The following is a 15,569-nucleotide window of genomic DNA, read 5'->3' on the forward strand; positions in this document are numbered from 1 at the left end:
TCCACACAGCTTCAAAATGCACTGAAAGTGGATTGAGAGTTCATTATTCTGCAGGTGCGGAAGGGGCCTTAGTGGTTATACTTCCCAAAGGCCTAACTCTTCATGCTTCTTTCTGGTCTACAGTGCTTTGAAGTATGTAAGATTGTCACCACTGTCCTGGCAAATGCCAGGAAATTTTTAGGGCAGTGCCTGCAGAAGGTAGAGTTTGGAGAGGGTGTAACATTACTTCTGGATGATACTTTAGGAATTTCCCTTATCTCCACGGAGAAGACCCTAGAGACATGGGGAAATTGCTAATGTGTCACTATGTTGGCCATTTGCTGGAATTTTTTCTCCTTCTCCTGAACTTCTTGAGAGGCAGGAGATTGGGGCTGGCACCAGGGGTTTACCTGCCATAGGCAGGCAAATGGCAAGGCTAGAAGTCCAAGATGCATCTTAGTAAGATGCTGTTCAAAGCTTTTGGGAGTCTGTTTAGTGTAGTAATTAAACGAACGAGATGTGATCTGGGAGGCTCAAAACTTGCTTTGTCCATAATCACAATAGGATGGCTGAAAATTGCCACTTTCTCCCTTTGTCCTTCAGAATTAATAACACTGTCCAATGCTAAAGGGCTTTTAAAAAAGAATAACAAGATAATGCATTATAAGTGCTCAGTGTTAGATATGCCAGGAAGAAGTATTATTTTTAAATCCTGCCAGCACTTAGTTACATTAGAGCTCCACAGGCAATGCCTCTCTGCTTCCTTTATTAGACAGAAATATACTGCTGAATTTTGGTTTACAACAAGCAATCTTATGGAACCTGGTGGCAGACTGCAAACAAGGAACATCACAGTGATTCCATGAAACAAGTTACTTCCATATCTTCCTCATGCCTTAGGCAATGCATTGCGTTTTATTTATTAATAATGAAGCGTTCATACCCATTCACAGAATCTGCAAGGTGAACATTTGTACAGAGTTTTTGAAACCTTTTCATGGGAGCACTGTCTGGTGCTGTGGATAATGCTGTGCATGGCAGAGATTTTGACTGGGTCAGCACTTAGACTTCAAGAAAACACAGTCAAATATCAACATGCTCTGTAGCTGATTCTGCACAGGCAGCAATGGGTTCATGGAACCCATTTCCACTGCCTCTGCCACCATTTGCATGGCAACTGTATGGATCAGTCAGGATCACTGGAATCCCAGAGGCAGGAGGCAGCATGGTTCACACGGAAACACAGTGTTTCCATGCACATCACACAGCTGAGAATCCACCCCCAAGAATCCTCCCCCAAGAATCCCTCCCCAACTGAGAATCCCCCCCACCTCCTTGCATGGTACGATGGCGGCCTATTAAAGTATGCCCTCTAATGGCAGCTGCCGGGAGGGGGGGTCCACCATAATGGTGGATGGAAGGGGGAGGAGATTGACTGCTCCCTGCTTGTCCTAGTACACACAGGTAAGCAGGAAGCATTTGCAACTCGGGTTAATGAAAAAAGTAGCTAAAGTAGCAATTTTCATTTAACCCTTGTTTTGGCCAATAAAACGGGTTAGCAGCTTTGGGGGGGGGGGACGAGTTCTGTGGGAAATCCCCCAAAAAACGCTTTTAAAAAGGACTTCAACCCATTTTACTTGGTCCATGCTGAATCACCCTGTCACCTATATGAGTCCCACTTTTGGTAGGATGGCCAATTGTTCCTTATTGATCTATTAAACAATATGTTCATTTTAAAAGACATCCTGTTAAACAGAGCTTTTGACTGAAATGTTGAAGTGTTACTATCAGAATTATGCATAACCTAGGCCTCTGACATTTTATGGCTGGCTCCAGCTCCTGCAGCAGCCATTTTGAGGTTACACTCACAACCCTGGGTCAGAATTCCAAAGGAGTCTGCTGGCTCAAAAATGTTGGGGATCCCTGGTCTAGACTCTCTAATGGGATCTGTTGTGTGCCCTTTAGTTTGACTATAGGCCCAATGAGTTAATTTCAGCTTGAATGAGGGACGGAAACTTCTTGATCTAAACAGCATTTTTATAGGATTCCTTTTAGGTAGCGAATAATCCATTACTCCGAATAACAGGCTGATTGTGAGGTTTTTGCTGTTTATTGACTGAACTACTGCTGTAAATTTTTACTGCATTTTTATCTAAGCTGCTTGGAGCCTAATATTTTCAAATTAATAAATTTAGCTACTGCTTCAGAGATCATAACCCTTTCAGAAAAAGTTATTTCAGTGCAGGCTGAAAGCATACCTTTTTACTCTCATTTACTGTAGGCGTTCGTAAGTTGAGGTTAGCCTAAAACAAAATAAGTACATTATCAGGTCAGGTAGAATAATCTATTACTTGAATTCATACCTATTAATGGCAGTTGAGTTGAGTCACATTTCTCACTTCTGCCTCTTATTACTATTTTTGACAGCCTCACATTAAAAAAAATACATCCAGCAGAAAAGCATAAAGGATAAAATATTCATTTTTCCCTTTGTTAACCATTGTAATCCAGGGTGAATAATCCATGTGAGTTATTAACTATTAATCAGTTTAAGCATTAGCTTGCGAAGAATGTTACACCCAACTCCAAATGCTATAATTATGGAAGGTCAGAATATACACAAGAGTGCTGTCCACAGTTCTGGTCCATATGGAATATCCACAAACTGGCATTTGCAGTTGTGAATGGCAAACTGAAATCAAGTAGGTCCATCAGAGTGTTCCCCCCTCAACCCCCTTGGCATCCTCCAGTAATGCAGAATACCAAGCCTGAGTCTTTGATTCAAAGTACATTTTCTACATTTGTTTAATCTGAAGTAGCCACACAGGCTTTGAGATTAGCTGAGGAAGTCTGTCAGATGTATGCCACTGGCCCTGTTCTCCTCTGGTTCTTTTCCAACTCAAATCTGGTGGAAACAGGAAGCTACAGAAATCCTACATCTTTCCCAGCAAATGAAAACACAGCTTTGTTTGGGAGGATGATTTTGAGCTAGAAAATGACTGTGGAAAGCAATTTTTCCTGTTCTTAGCTCAGATAAGCTTTGGCTTTAAAAAGGTAAATGAAGAATCTCAAACCTTCATATACACAGCAGTTAGATTCTTTGTTTTGCTCTTTGCACCCCATTTTATCTCTAACTTGGAAAAGGGGGAAGAAGGAAATCATGACACTAGCATATACCTTCTTAATTGCTCAAATCTACCAAGATGCATTCTTCTCAAACATGTTTTCATGTCAGGTTTCAGTCACATGTACCTCATTTTTCTTTAAACTGCTCTAGCGCTTTCTGCAATTAACAGAGACAACTATCACTTAATAACACTCAGCAGATACATAGTGGGATCCACCTGGGGATCATTTGCCCATGTCTGCAAGTCTGCCCTTAATTTCTATTTGCTGTGGGAAACATGGCAAAATGATTGCCATGTGCAACTCATCACAGTTTATCTCTCAATGCAACAGGGGCAAAAGCTAGCAGGCAGTGATGGGCAATAACTAAGGTTTTTAAGAAAACAAAGAGGTGCCTTCTCAAGAACAAGATTACCCAAGGAAAGTAATTTGGCTCCTAGAAGGTCTTGGGCACCAAGATATGACTTCATTAGGATATGCAACACCATGTCAGCTGGCCTACAGAAAGCAAGCATTCAAAGAAGCACTGCAACCCTGTCCTGAATCTTGTTTTATAGTTTCACTATTGCAAAACAGTAGAGAGGATGATCATACTTTCTTCATATAATTATGGGCACACATAGCCCAGCTCATCAAATCCCCCAAGTACCTCTCTCTGGCTAGCTTCCTAGTGCTATTGACTAACAATACAGATGAAATATAAACTAGAGGCTTTTATTGCTTTCTAGCTGAGCAAATATTTTTTGAAATAAGCCACTAGAAAGGTCAAGGCAACAACTTTGTAGCCAAACGAACAGACAAGGGGTGGGTGGCAGGATGAGTCACATTCAGGTTTTTGCTTTCATTAGCTAAAAGGAGAACATCCTTTTATTAACAAAACAACAAAATTAACTGCTTTAACATTACCCAGAGAATGTATGTTGCTTCTCTCTGCCTTCTCCAAACGAGTGTGCGCAACCCATGAGTAGCTGAACTAATTTCCATGCCTCTGCACCTTGTCAACATAGCATAAACAAAACTAACTGTGGCCCCTGTGTATGTCTGGGTATCTCAAGATACAGCAGCCTCACTGAAGGTACGTGTGGCTGGGTCTCATTAGTGATTGAACAGGAGACACTCTGGGGAATCCTGTGGAAGCTGCGCTGTACTCCATGATGGAAGAAAGGCAGGATATAAAGGTAATAAATAAATTTGTGACATGGCAGAAGAAATTAATAGTGGGCTAACTTTATCTTCTGGGAATTTTAAATCTCCCTTTACTGATAGATGGTCTTAACTGTCCAAATCCTGTTTTCAAAATATAACCCGATATACCTAATTATCTATGGTTGATTCCCCATCGGGGAAATATCTTGGGATACTCACGGTAGACATCCCAGTTCAAGGAGGGACTCCCCAAGGTTCCTGAGCCAAATTCGGTTCTGTCCCGACTCTGCCCTGCAATATCCTCCTCATCCCAGGGTTTTCAAAAATCGCCAGGAAGGAGGATCTTTTCTGATGATCCCAGGATGGGGCCATTATTGTAGGTAATCGTCCACCATTATCCCGGGCTATTTTTCCCACCCCGAGTCTCTGTTTGAGCTGTCAGCCAATCACAGCACACAGTGCCCTGGGCATGCTCAGAATGGTTGACTCAAGGTGGACAGGAATGCACCTTTTTATGTTTTCTTGGATTCTAAGCTATGACCATGCAAAGGAAAAAACTGGAACATGCCTTTTTTGTGTGCTGTTCTTGGCCATGAAGCTCTATGCTTTGTGATGACGTAGCTTTGTAGCTATGACAGAAAAAAACAAAAAAAGGGAACGCTCATTCACGTTCCCACCCCAAAGAAACAGCCAATCAGAGAACTAGCATCAAAAGAGCTGCTGAGCTGATCCTGGGCTTGTGAAAAGGAGGTGGACGTTTTGATCCCGGCTGCGGTGGGTAGGGACAGATCGGGATTAAAAGGTGCTAGTATTTTGTGGTCCCAGTCCATGTGTCTGGACATGGCAAACACATACAAAACAATTCCTTATAACATTACCCAAAGTTACCATGCATACCCAAAGGAACATATCCAGTCTGGTTTTTTCCCATCTTTGCTAACTATACTATTCTATTCCTTCGGAAATCTCCAGAGCTATTAGTACGGGGCAAAACAGGAGGCAAAGCTCCAGAGAGGAAATTCTATTACCTCAGTGGTGGTATAATTATTCCCAAGGTAATAGAATTCCCTCTCTAATTTATAATCAGAAATGAACTGGAATGTTAAAAGAGCACTGGAGCAAGTGGAGTCAAGAGGCCCCTTTGGTGGCATGCCAGCACCTATGTTGTCACTGTTGTCTTGCCAGCACTGCAGGGGCTGCTTGGCTCAGCCTATCACTAACCAGATGGGTTCATTCAGGGCATTAGACACTGGAAATTTTCTTGTTAAGTTTAAGGGGTAATTGGTCCTATTTATAATGTGAGGTTTTGAAGAATAGTTTCAACGTAAGATGGAGAACCATAATTTGTCACCTGTTCTCTGTATCTGTGGAACAGTTTCACACAAAAATTTGTCGATATCTAATTGTTTAAAAGCCCTGCTTACATTTGAAAATACAGGCATATTTTTTCTGAAGGGCTCTGACTGGAATTCTCGTCAGTATAGAGCTGAGTGGTAAGGTTTAATGTTTCCATTACTAATGCCCTCCAGCCATTGATCTTCACACCCTTAAGATGACATCCTGTTCGTTAGACATAAGTGCTGTTGATATTATAATAGGTAATATGATTTCTGTGTAGGACATTCTTCTTGCCAAAAAAAAACCTAAACTTAATTTCTAGGAAAAAGAGGCACATGGGTTCAAATTTGTCTGGAAATGCCAGTATGGGAAAACATTTTCCCCCCATCTTTGATATGTTAAAATCTATCCTGTCACTCAGTGATGATGGAAATACAGTCTGCACCTGCTCAGAATCTTTGTCCTAGTCTAGTGTCGTATGATTAAGCCCTAGCATAGAAAACAGATTAAGCATAGCATAGAAAACTATGATAATACTTACAAATCTTGTTTCTCGTCCAGCTGGTCTCTGTAAAGTTATAGGTGTCTGTAAGCAAAAAATCAATCAAAAGATTAACATTGCAGCAACAAATAACAGGTACATTTTACCATTCTGTTGATATTTTTAGGGAAATTACTGTTATTTTATTATTTATACAGTAACATAGGTAATGTGCATATTTATTCAATTAACAGTTAAAAATGTATTCAAAATGTGTTAAGCTACAGTAAGACACACATGACTCACAATTTGTTTGAGATATGAAGCTTACCACATCAAAGCTGAAAGCTAGGACTACATACGTCTAAAAGCTTTATATTAATTTTGGGTCCAGATTTTAAATATAACATTATTTTTTACTATCCAGATTTTTCAAGAGTGTTATTACTGGTTTGGGATTAAGGGGCATTTTTTTCAGGTCCCCAAAATTTGGGACAATTATTTTTATCCTTTCCCTCCCTCACCTTGAGGGAGCAAGAGTGAGGAAGACAGAATGGAAGGAGAGGCAACTATTCCTAGTGTTACTAATCCAGGTTTGATCCTGTGGGAGGCTTCTCTCTGCCTCCATTATCAGAGGTGGCAGAGCCTACCCTACTGCTGAAAAATGGTAGGTGCTCTTCTGGACACCACAACTTAACTGTCACAATGGCCATTTCCTCATCCATCACCTGGGAATCTCATCCATCACCTGGGTAGCTTTCTTTTTTAAACAAGTCCCTAGCCTGACTTGTTATGGAGATATGCTTTTTCTTTTATAGCTTCACAACAGAAGTGCCTAGCAACTTACTTTATTTAAATGAAAGCAAGAAATGTATCACCTGATACACATGTTGCTTTACTATTACATTGATACAATGCTATTCAATTATTGATTAAAAAAAATAAATGCTCCCCAGTTGCAGAGGGAAGAAATGGCCTTCATGACAGCCAAGCCTCATGGGAATCCAGGAGTCTACAGTTTTCTGACCATTTTTCAGATGTTTGTGGTGGGTTCTGCTATGTCTGCTGGTGGTGGTTGAGAAAAGCTTCCAGCGGGAACAATGGTAGCATGATAAGTCTGGGACCAGTTTTGTCATTTCCCTTTTAATATTTGGAGGCTCAAAAGTGGACACCAAGCCTGCTTGACTATTAACAGTTAGCTTCTCTGTGGAGATTTTAATGGGAAAAGAGACACCAACTAACTGCTGCTTCCAGGCTGGCTTCCTCATATTCTCTGCCTTCTCTGTCACCTCCTGGAAACCCCCAAAAGTTTGGCTCTTTTCTATGGAGAACTTCATAGAGTTTCCAATGTGTCAGAACTAATCTCTCTCCCTCCCTCCACCTCCCTCCCTCCCTCCCTATGGCAGCATTCAGAATATTCTGCCTGGTTTTTCCCAATTGACCTTTCTTCCTTCCTTCTTCCAATACCTCTTCCCTCCTTCATGCAGCTTTTTTGTAACTCCAGCTAAAAGGATGTGGGAAGGGTCCAATTTCAGTTTTTTGACCAACTAACTTGAGGACCTTTACAAACAACATATACTAGTTTTCCCATCAAAGAAAGATACCGATCCTTATGCCTGGTCATGCAACATGATAGATATGGTAAAAATGAGTCACTTACTTTGCCTACATCTGAAATCAGCAGCTTCTGCAAGGAGCTTGGAGAAGAATCATGTTGTTGCTGAAAAAGATGAGTTTTAAATAAGTTACTGAAGTACACAAACCAAAAGGGTGGAAACTGAAGCCATTTCTGCAAAGCCAATTACAGCATTGGGATGGTGTTATTGGCAACGCTGCAGCAACAGAGCGTTCGCATCAGCTGAACTGTGGCGCTTCACATGGCTGTGCTTTGCAAATGGCATTCTTTTTTCCCCAGTGTAGACGTCACGGGCATTTGGCACCAGGATTGGCCAGTGTGGGCTGCCACTGTGGGAGGCAAGCTCTGCGGCACCAATTCCTGCCAGGCGCTTCACACAATGCTGGCTGCAGAGTGCCATTGTTGAAAAGACTCACTCGTTGAGCGATTTTCAAATACACAGTTGTGGGGCTGCTGGAGTGTTGCTGCATTGCTGCAGCATCATTTCTACAGCGGCAGCCATGCAAACTTACCGGCTTTTTTGGCCTGTGCGGAAACGGTCTGAGATTTTAGATGTTGCTGTACCTTAGACAGTGGCTCCTGTAAGACTTCATCAATTGCTGCACACAGCTCTTCAGTCTGTTGTCTCAGCTGGGCTGGGGAACAGATCTAAGGTGATGTTTTCAAAGACATCATTAGCTCCATGCATCACTCTGTCACATGAACTGCTTCTTTAGTTACTGGAATTAGTTTGTGATACATAAATTTTGTGTCTTGACTACCCAGTCCCTTCTGGATTCCTTTCCTCTGCTTGTTCTTAACATCTCTTTATAGAGGTTAACATATGTAAACCCCACCCCACATTATTAGTTGCACTGATCTTGAAAAGGTGAAATGATTTTTCATCCTTCCTTGATTCTTTGTTCCTTTATTTTCTGTAGTTTTATCCTTTCATCCCTTTAAGTTCATTTTTCTCATGGCCTGTTTGTCTGCGATATCCTCCCAATGAGGAAGGAGCAAGTGCTCAGAGATAATCTGTGCGTTGCATGTAGAAAGTATTCAATCACTGGTTTCTGCAGTGTCAAAACATATCAGAAGGATGTTAGGCCCCATTCAGCTTTTCCGAGAGGGGGTGGGTTGGGAACAAATACAAGACCCAGGTAAAAACCCCAACCCAGTAAAAAAAACCCTGATGACCCGACCAGATTTTGGCTATTTAAACTTTAAAGGACCTGTTTCCACAGAGACTGTCCCATTTGAATTGAAAAGGCTCCATTGTAACCTATGAGAAATTTCTGGGGGTGTCCATGGGGAGCATTCTTCAAGGTAGGGGCATCAAACATTGGGACACTCTCCTAATAAGATCATGCAGGTCTGGTTTTGTTCAGGAGGTCAGATTCTATGATCCGGTGGGAAGCTTCTCTCTGCCTCCATTATCAGAGGTGGCAGAGACTACCCTACAGCTGAAAAATGGTAGGCGCGTTGCATGTAGAAACCGTTCGCATCTCCCATTGTTTCCAATTGCTTCTAATGGGAGAAGTTAATTCTAATGGGCCTAGAAGTTAATTCTTTGGGCTTAGAAGTTAATTGCTTCTAATGGGAGAAGTTCTAATGGGCCTAGAAGTTAATTCAAATTATTTTGAAATTAAGACATTCTCCACAGGTTCAAATGGAGCCACATTTTTTCATTTTTTTTGGGGGGGGGGTGTAATTTAAGGTTTTATCTTTCCCAATAATTTTAAAGCCAAAATAACCCAAACCTGAATTTTACCAGTTTTTGGGGGGTTTTGCTTAAGTGTCATGGGAATGATCTTTCTGCTGCCAACCAGTACTGAAAAGTACTGAGCTTAGAGAGCAGTCTGGATTTGGTAGAAGGCAGCTTCACATGTTCACATATGCAGATGCTCTCGCTAACGTCCCAGGTCTTGACTGAAACGCTAGCAAGATGATTTCCCCCGTTCCTTTGACATCTTTGCTCCAGTATAATAGTTTTTTAAAGTTAACAAAAGTGAACACCAACCTGCCCATACAGTTTGGGACAGCATATATCTTGTGGGACCCCACAGTTGCGTAAAAACACAAACATTTATTTAGTGACCAACAATTCTGAATAAATAAAGAATATTACAAATGGAGATAATGAGAAAAAAATCCGTGAATTTAGTAGAGATAGGATGAAAGTGATTATTTAAACAGAAGTATTATTAAAGATGAAGAAATAATCATAGTCACCTCTGAATGTGTGTCTGAAGAGCTTTCTTCACTTTCTGGTTCATTAAGGGCCTAGAGGTTAATTCAAATTATTTTGAAATTAAGACAGGATTGAGAAAAATTAAAAATGATAATAGAATACCAACAGTGCGAAATGCAGAGACCCGAGTGAATAGCACTGCCCTAGGCCTAGTGTACCACCTCCAAGAGCTTTTTTGGGTGGCACGGAGAGGCAAAAAATACAAAAACCTCCCCATGCGACAAAAAACCCTCCATAGGACTTAATGGACTTATGACAACCAAAAGGGTTGGCATAAGTTCAAGCCCCGGGCACCCATGTTCCAGAAGGCAAAGCCCAGATGGAAGCTGACTAACATCAGCTCCATTCCATCCATGCCTCTGGAATACCCCTACTATGTGTACGGAGGGCAACTCCACCCATGCAGTTTCATGCCGCTTCCAAAAGTTACTTTGCCTCCCCCATTGGATTGGACCATAATACAGTTTGCTATTTTACTTATGAATTCATTTCCTTCATTATAATCCTAATGATTCAATGAGGCCAGCACATGATGCCCAAAATAAAAATCAAGCAACCAACAAAATGATCTCTCATTAGATTCAAGTGTCATATTGAAAGGGGGAAAATGACTTCTGGTACAAGAGAATCATATTTTATTAGTCTCGTTAAACAGAATAACCTTGTAGCATGACTTTCATGGTATGTAGCTTTCTCAATTCAATTTAACCTTTAATGGCATATATGCAGCTTTCTCTTAAATGATTCTTGGAGAGTTCAGACCTTTGTTTTATGCTAAACTAATTTTTACACCGGGGACCTCAATCAAGAGATGTTATGAAACCTAAAAGCTTGGTCACGCTGAGTTTCTAGTGAAATGTGCCCCCCTGGCCTCTAGAGGGGGCACACACACTGTGCTGTAGTTTGATCCACTTTGTGAATTATTCCTGTTGATTTCTAGTGTTAACACAGCCTACCTTACTACCAGTTTTTACTACTAGCCAGAGGTTAATTAGTCAAAATCAGTCAGACTGGCACATTATTGCCTTTGATTAGTTATGTCTTGAACTGTCAATAAATTGTAAGGCTTGGCACTCAAACTGACTGTTTCAGTTCCTGCCACATGCTGACAGTTTCTGAGTTCTCGCTAGGCAATAGTTTGCAGTCAAACACCATTGAGAAGAGGCAAAGTCTTCAGGAGTCCAGCAGAGCCCAACTGAGATGTTGCTTCATAGAATCATGGAGTTGAAGGGACCTCCAGGGTCATCTAATCCATCCCCCCACACACAATGCAAGAAATTCATAACTACTGTTCCCACACCCCCAGTGACCCTTGCCCCATGCCCAGAAGATGGCAAAAGGTCCTCCAGGATCCCTGGCCAATCTGCCCTGGAAGAAAATTCCTTCCTGGGCCCGAAGTGGCTATCATCAGCATTATCCTGGGTATGTAAGAAAGGGTCACAAGAGCTAAGCACTGACGCAACCATTCCAGCCCACCCTCTGATGATCTGCCTAAGTTCACAGAACACACAGCGGTCACAGCATTGCTGTCAGATGGCCACCTAGCCTTTGCTTAAAAACCTTCAAAGAAAGAAAGGCCACCAACTCCAGAGGAAGCCTGTTCCACTGAAGAATTTGTCAGGAAGTTTGTCCTAATGTTTAGATGAAAACTTTTTAAATTTCAACCCTCTGATTCTACTCCAACTTTCTGGGACAACAGAAAACAACCCCACACTGTTGTCCATATGACAGCTCTTCAAATACTTGAATATAGTTATCATATCACCTCTCAGTTGTCTCCTCTTCAGGCTAAATACACTGAGCTCCATCACTATTTTCCCATATGACTTGATCTCCACACTCCTCACCATCTTCATTGCCCCCCATTGGAACATGTTGCAGCTTGTCTACATCCTTCTTAAATTATAGTGCCCAAAATGAACACATTTACTGTAGGTAAATGTAGAAGAGAAAAACAATACCATCACTTCACGTGATCTGGGTACAATACTTCTGTTGATACAGCCCAAACTTGCATTTGCCTTTTTAGCTACTGCATCACACTACTGACTCATGTTCAGCGTATGCTCCACTAAGACCCTTAGAGCTTTTTTGCATATACTATTGCCAAGACAAGCCTCCCCCATCCTATAATTAGACAATTGATTTTTCATACCCAAATGCACTAAGGTAAAAAGGTGGGCTGTGTTGACACTAGAAATTAACAGGAATAATTCACAAGGTGGATCAAACTACAGCACAGTGTGTGTGTCCCCTCTAGAGGCCAGGGGGGCACATTTGATTTTTCATACCCATTTATTTTCATTGAAATTAATTTCATTATCTTCAGCACAGTTTTCCAGCCTACTTTACTCAGGTTAACGCTGCTAAAGTCCCTTCCTTATCCTTTGTAAGATCCAAGTATGCCTTGACCTGCATGGCCCAGGCTAGCTCAGTTTCATCTGATCTCAGAAGCTAAGTGTGGTGGTCCTACTTAGTATTTGGATGGGAGGCCACCAAGAAAGTCCAGAGTAACTACCCAGAGGCAGACAATGGCAAATCACCTCTGAATGTCTCTTGTCTTCAAAACCTCCAGGGTCACCATAAACCAGTTACCACTTGATGGCACTTTCCACCACCAAAATTCAGGTTTAAACAGTGATGAAGGGAGGGGAAACTGCGCCCGGGACATGAACTGTCCATGCGCCCCTCCCACCCATGCCACACACTACCCTGCCCCCGACATGCCCCCGCCCTGATACGTGACTGCAATGGCGGTGCCTGGGGCAAGCCACCCCAGATGTCCCCATTGCAACTCTGACCCTGGATTTAATCTTGTCATGGGTTTTTGTGTTTTTATTCCATTTTATTTTGCCATATCAAGATTAATGGCCCACTTCCTGAAGCTTCAAAACAGCAAGAAGTTGGTGAATCCGTCCAAGCAAGTTTGTGTGGCATTCTATCTTTATTTATGTTCTAAATTCAATGTTTTGTCATGAAAGCACTTAACTTTCAATGTTATCGTTTATTACAAATAGCTTTGGCATCTCAGTTCAGCTTTTAAAAAGCCCAGAAACATCTACATAAAAGATCTTGTTCCCTATTCAGTGTAACTTAATTGTTATAAAGCTGAAATGAGCCTGCCATACCAACACAAAGGATGAGTGTTCTATTAAGGTAATGTTTATGCCCATTAACATGCAACAAAAAACCCTGCACAACAGATCTCTTGTCACCTATTGAGAACAGTTCCCGATCAGTAGCTCCTGATAAGCACTACAGCTAGACAAAAGCCTTCCAAGACTGTAAAGAAACCACAAAACAGCAAGACAGCACACTATCTCTTCAGAATAATTCTAACACCTTATACAATTGTTCTGGCTGCACTGGAAATAATTGGTATTTTAAACCTTCACAGTTAACTAAGCTTTCTTTCTGCATAAACACAACCTTTGCTACAATAAATTCACTTCTTTTCTTCCTTTGCTTGTTGTAGGATACTTAGTCAAAAGAAACCCAGGTTGGACGGCAACAAAAATAGCCGAAAAACTATATGACAATATACAATGGACTCATCTGTCATTGAAATGGGTCAACTGGGGGTTACTCTATTAAAATATAATTACTTGTGACCTCATCAAGCAGACATATTTCAGTGAATGGGGATAATCTACTATGGAACACAGTGATTCTAAAGCCACAGCAGTTTCTAGGTCATCCGAATTTAATTCCTCGGCATGCCTGCAAAATCACTCTTGGAAAATTCCTTTATGGGAAAAAAGATAAACAAATGCATAACCATTTCAAATTAATATTGCAGAGTTTTGCTCTGAAAAACATAGTCATGTTTACATGCTAGGACACCATAATGTTTGACAAAGCAAGGGCTGCTGAGATGGGAAGTGGACTTTGGAAAAAAAATTCTAGGGGCTCATGTAATTTATTTTCAGATGGTGTTTGGGCTGGGCTTGGGTGGTGTGAGAGGGGAAACCAAAGGGAATCTTTGCATTGGGGCCCTTGGTGGTCTTGGAATCTACTGCCTACGTATTGGCAGATCTATAACCACACTATTGAGCAAATCTTGAAGTGTTCCTTCACTCTGATGGGACCTTCCCCAGGGCTAGATCTACACCGTTTAAAAAAAAGCAGAGTAGAGATCTGAACATGGGCCTTCATCAACAATTAATGGAATTCAACACAATTGATTCTATGGTTTAACCCAGTTGTTCAGTATGCAGATTATAAACGTTGGTTATATATGTATATATAAAGAAAAATGTGTATATAATATGGGTGGTGTTTTTTTTTTACTTTTGTCCTCCTATGAATTTTTGATGAATAATTACACCTTTACAGCAGTGGCGTAGGAGGTTAAGAGTGGCGTAGGAGCAGCAGTGGAGTGGGAGGTTAAGAGCTCGTGTATCTAATCTGGAGGAACTGGGTTTGATTCCCAGCTCTGCCGCCTGAGCTGTGGAGGCTTATCTGGGGAATTCAGATTAGCCTGTGCACCCCCACACACGCCAGCTGGGTGACCTTGGGCTAGTCACAGTTCTTCTGACCTCTCTCAGCCCCACCTACCTCACAGGGTGTTTGTTGTGAGGGGGGAAGGGCAAGGAGATTGTAAACCCCTTTGAATCTCCTACAGGAGAGAAAGGGGAGATATAAATCCAAACTCTTCTTCTTCTTCTACATTATTTTATCCATGTATCATCTATGAATTCACCCTCTTAAATAGTCTGGTGGCAGAATACTGGACTTGGATCTGGAAGGCCCAGGTTCAGATCTCTACTCTGCCATGGAAGCTTGCTGATGGAACTTGAGCCAGCCACATGTTCTCAGATTAATGTACCTCACAGGATGAAATGGAGAAGTGAAAAATGAAGGATGCCACCCTGAGCTCCTTGGAGGAAGAGCAGTATCTTAAAAATACTACATTGATAAAGAAGTACAAGCTGTTTCACCTCTGGGCTGATGATTAAAACAAACAATTTCAGTTTTAGCAGAAAGATCATAGAAAAATGATTCCATTCCACCAGCTTAGATAATGGTTAGACAGTATGATGAACCAGGAATAGTGTGGAGAAAATAGGTCCCATCTTGCCAAAGTGTTCTTGTCTCACCATTCTGCTGAAGGTATGGAGATTGAAAGACAAAGTCTTCTACAGATCTGAACAACCAACATCTTTCTCATTCTCACACAGGAATATCCAAAATGTATGACTGGTGACTAGCATGCCCAAGGTAAATATCGAGGTGCGTAGATAAACCACACCTAATCTTACATCTATCCCCTCTTCCTTGCTCAGACTCCATGGCAAATCTTTAATAACATTCTAGTCAGTGAGATCTTCAGACAAGTTTACTTCTGAAATACCTTCTCACAAGAAAAGACAATAAAGCTAGGAAAGTGCAAGGAAGCATTCCAAGAGTAAGACACAATATGAGATGGATTGACTCTATCAAGGACGCCATGGCCCTCTGTTTGCAAGACCCGAGCAAGGCTGTTTTGGAGGTCATTAGCTCACAGAGTTGCCATAAATTGGGAGTGACTGCACATAATGCATATACACAGATCAAATCAATGAAATAGCCACTTAATTTGCAGGAAGCCTCCTTGATCATGAAGTTCCTTCTGCTTTTGGCAAGATGCATGC

At 41.5% G+C, this 15,569-nt stretch overlaps 2 protein-coding genes across 7 annotated transcripts in view; both read right to left on the reverse strand.

Annotated features, from left to right (window-relative positions):
* LRRC1 (leucine rich repeat containing 1) overlaps positions 1-15,569 on the reverse strand; it is a 462,254-nt gene that overhangs the window by 287,306 nt on the left and 159,379 nt on the right. The window lies entirely within an intron of this gene.
* The window catches only part of LOC125432917 (muscular LMNA interacting protein), a 68,457-nt gene that overhangs the window by 14,031 nt on the left and 38,857 nt on the right, over positions 1-15,569 (reverse strand). For all 6 annotated transcript variants that reach the window (XM_048497106.1, XM_048497097.1, XM_048497086.1 and 3 more), the window contains 5 exons: positions 9,918-9,968; positions 8,271-8,354; positions 7,731-7,790; positions 6,131-6,175; positions 2,238-2,282 (listed from right to left, as the gene is read on the reverse strand). In XM_048497106.1, coding sequence (XP_048353063.1) covers positions 2,238-2,282; positions 6,131-6,175; positions 7,731-7,790; positions 8,271-8,354; positions 9,918-9,968 — 285 coding nt within the window. The remainder of the gene's footprint in view (positions 1-2,237; positions 2,283-6,130; positions 6,176-7,730; positions 7,791-8,270; positions 8,355-9,917; positions 9,969-15,569) is intronic.

The sequence above is a fragment of the Sphaerodactylus townsendi genome, linkage group LG01 (genome assembly GCF_021028975.2).
Source record: "Sphaerodactylus townsendi isolate TG3544 linkage group LG01, MPM_Stown_v2.3, whole genome shotgun sequence".
In the NCBI taxonomy this organism is placed as follows: Eukaryota; Metazoa; Chordata; class Lepidosauria; order Squamata; family Sphaerodactylidae; genus Sphaerodactylus; species Sphaerodactylus townsendi.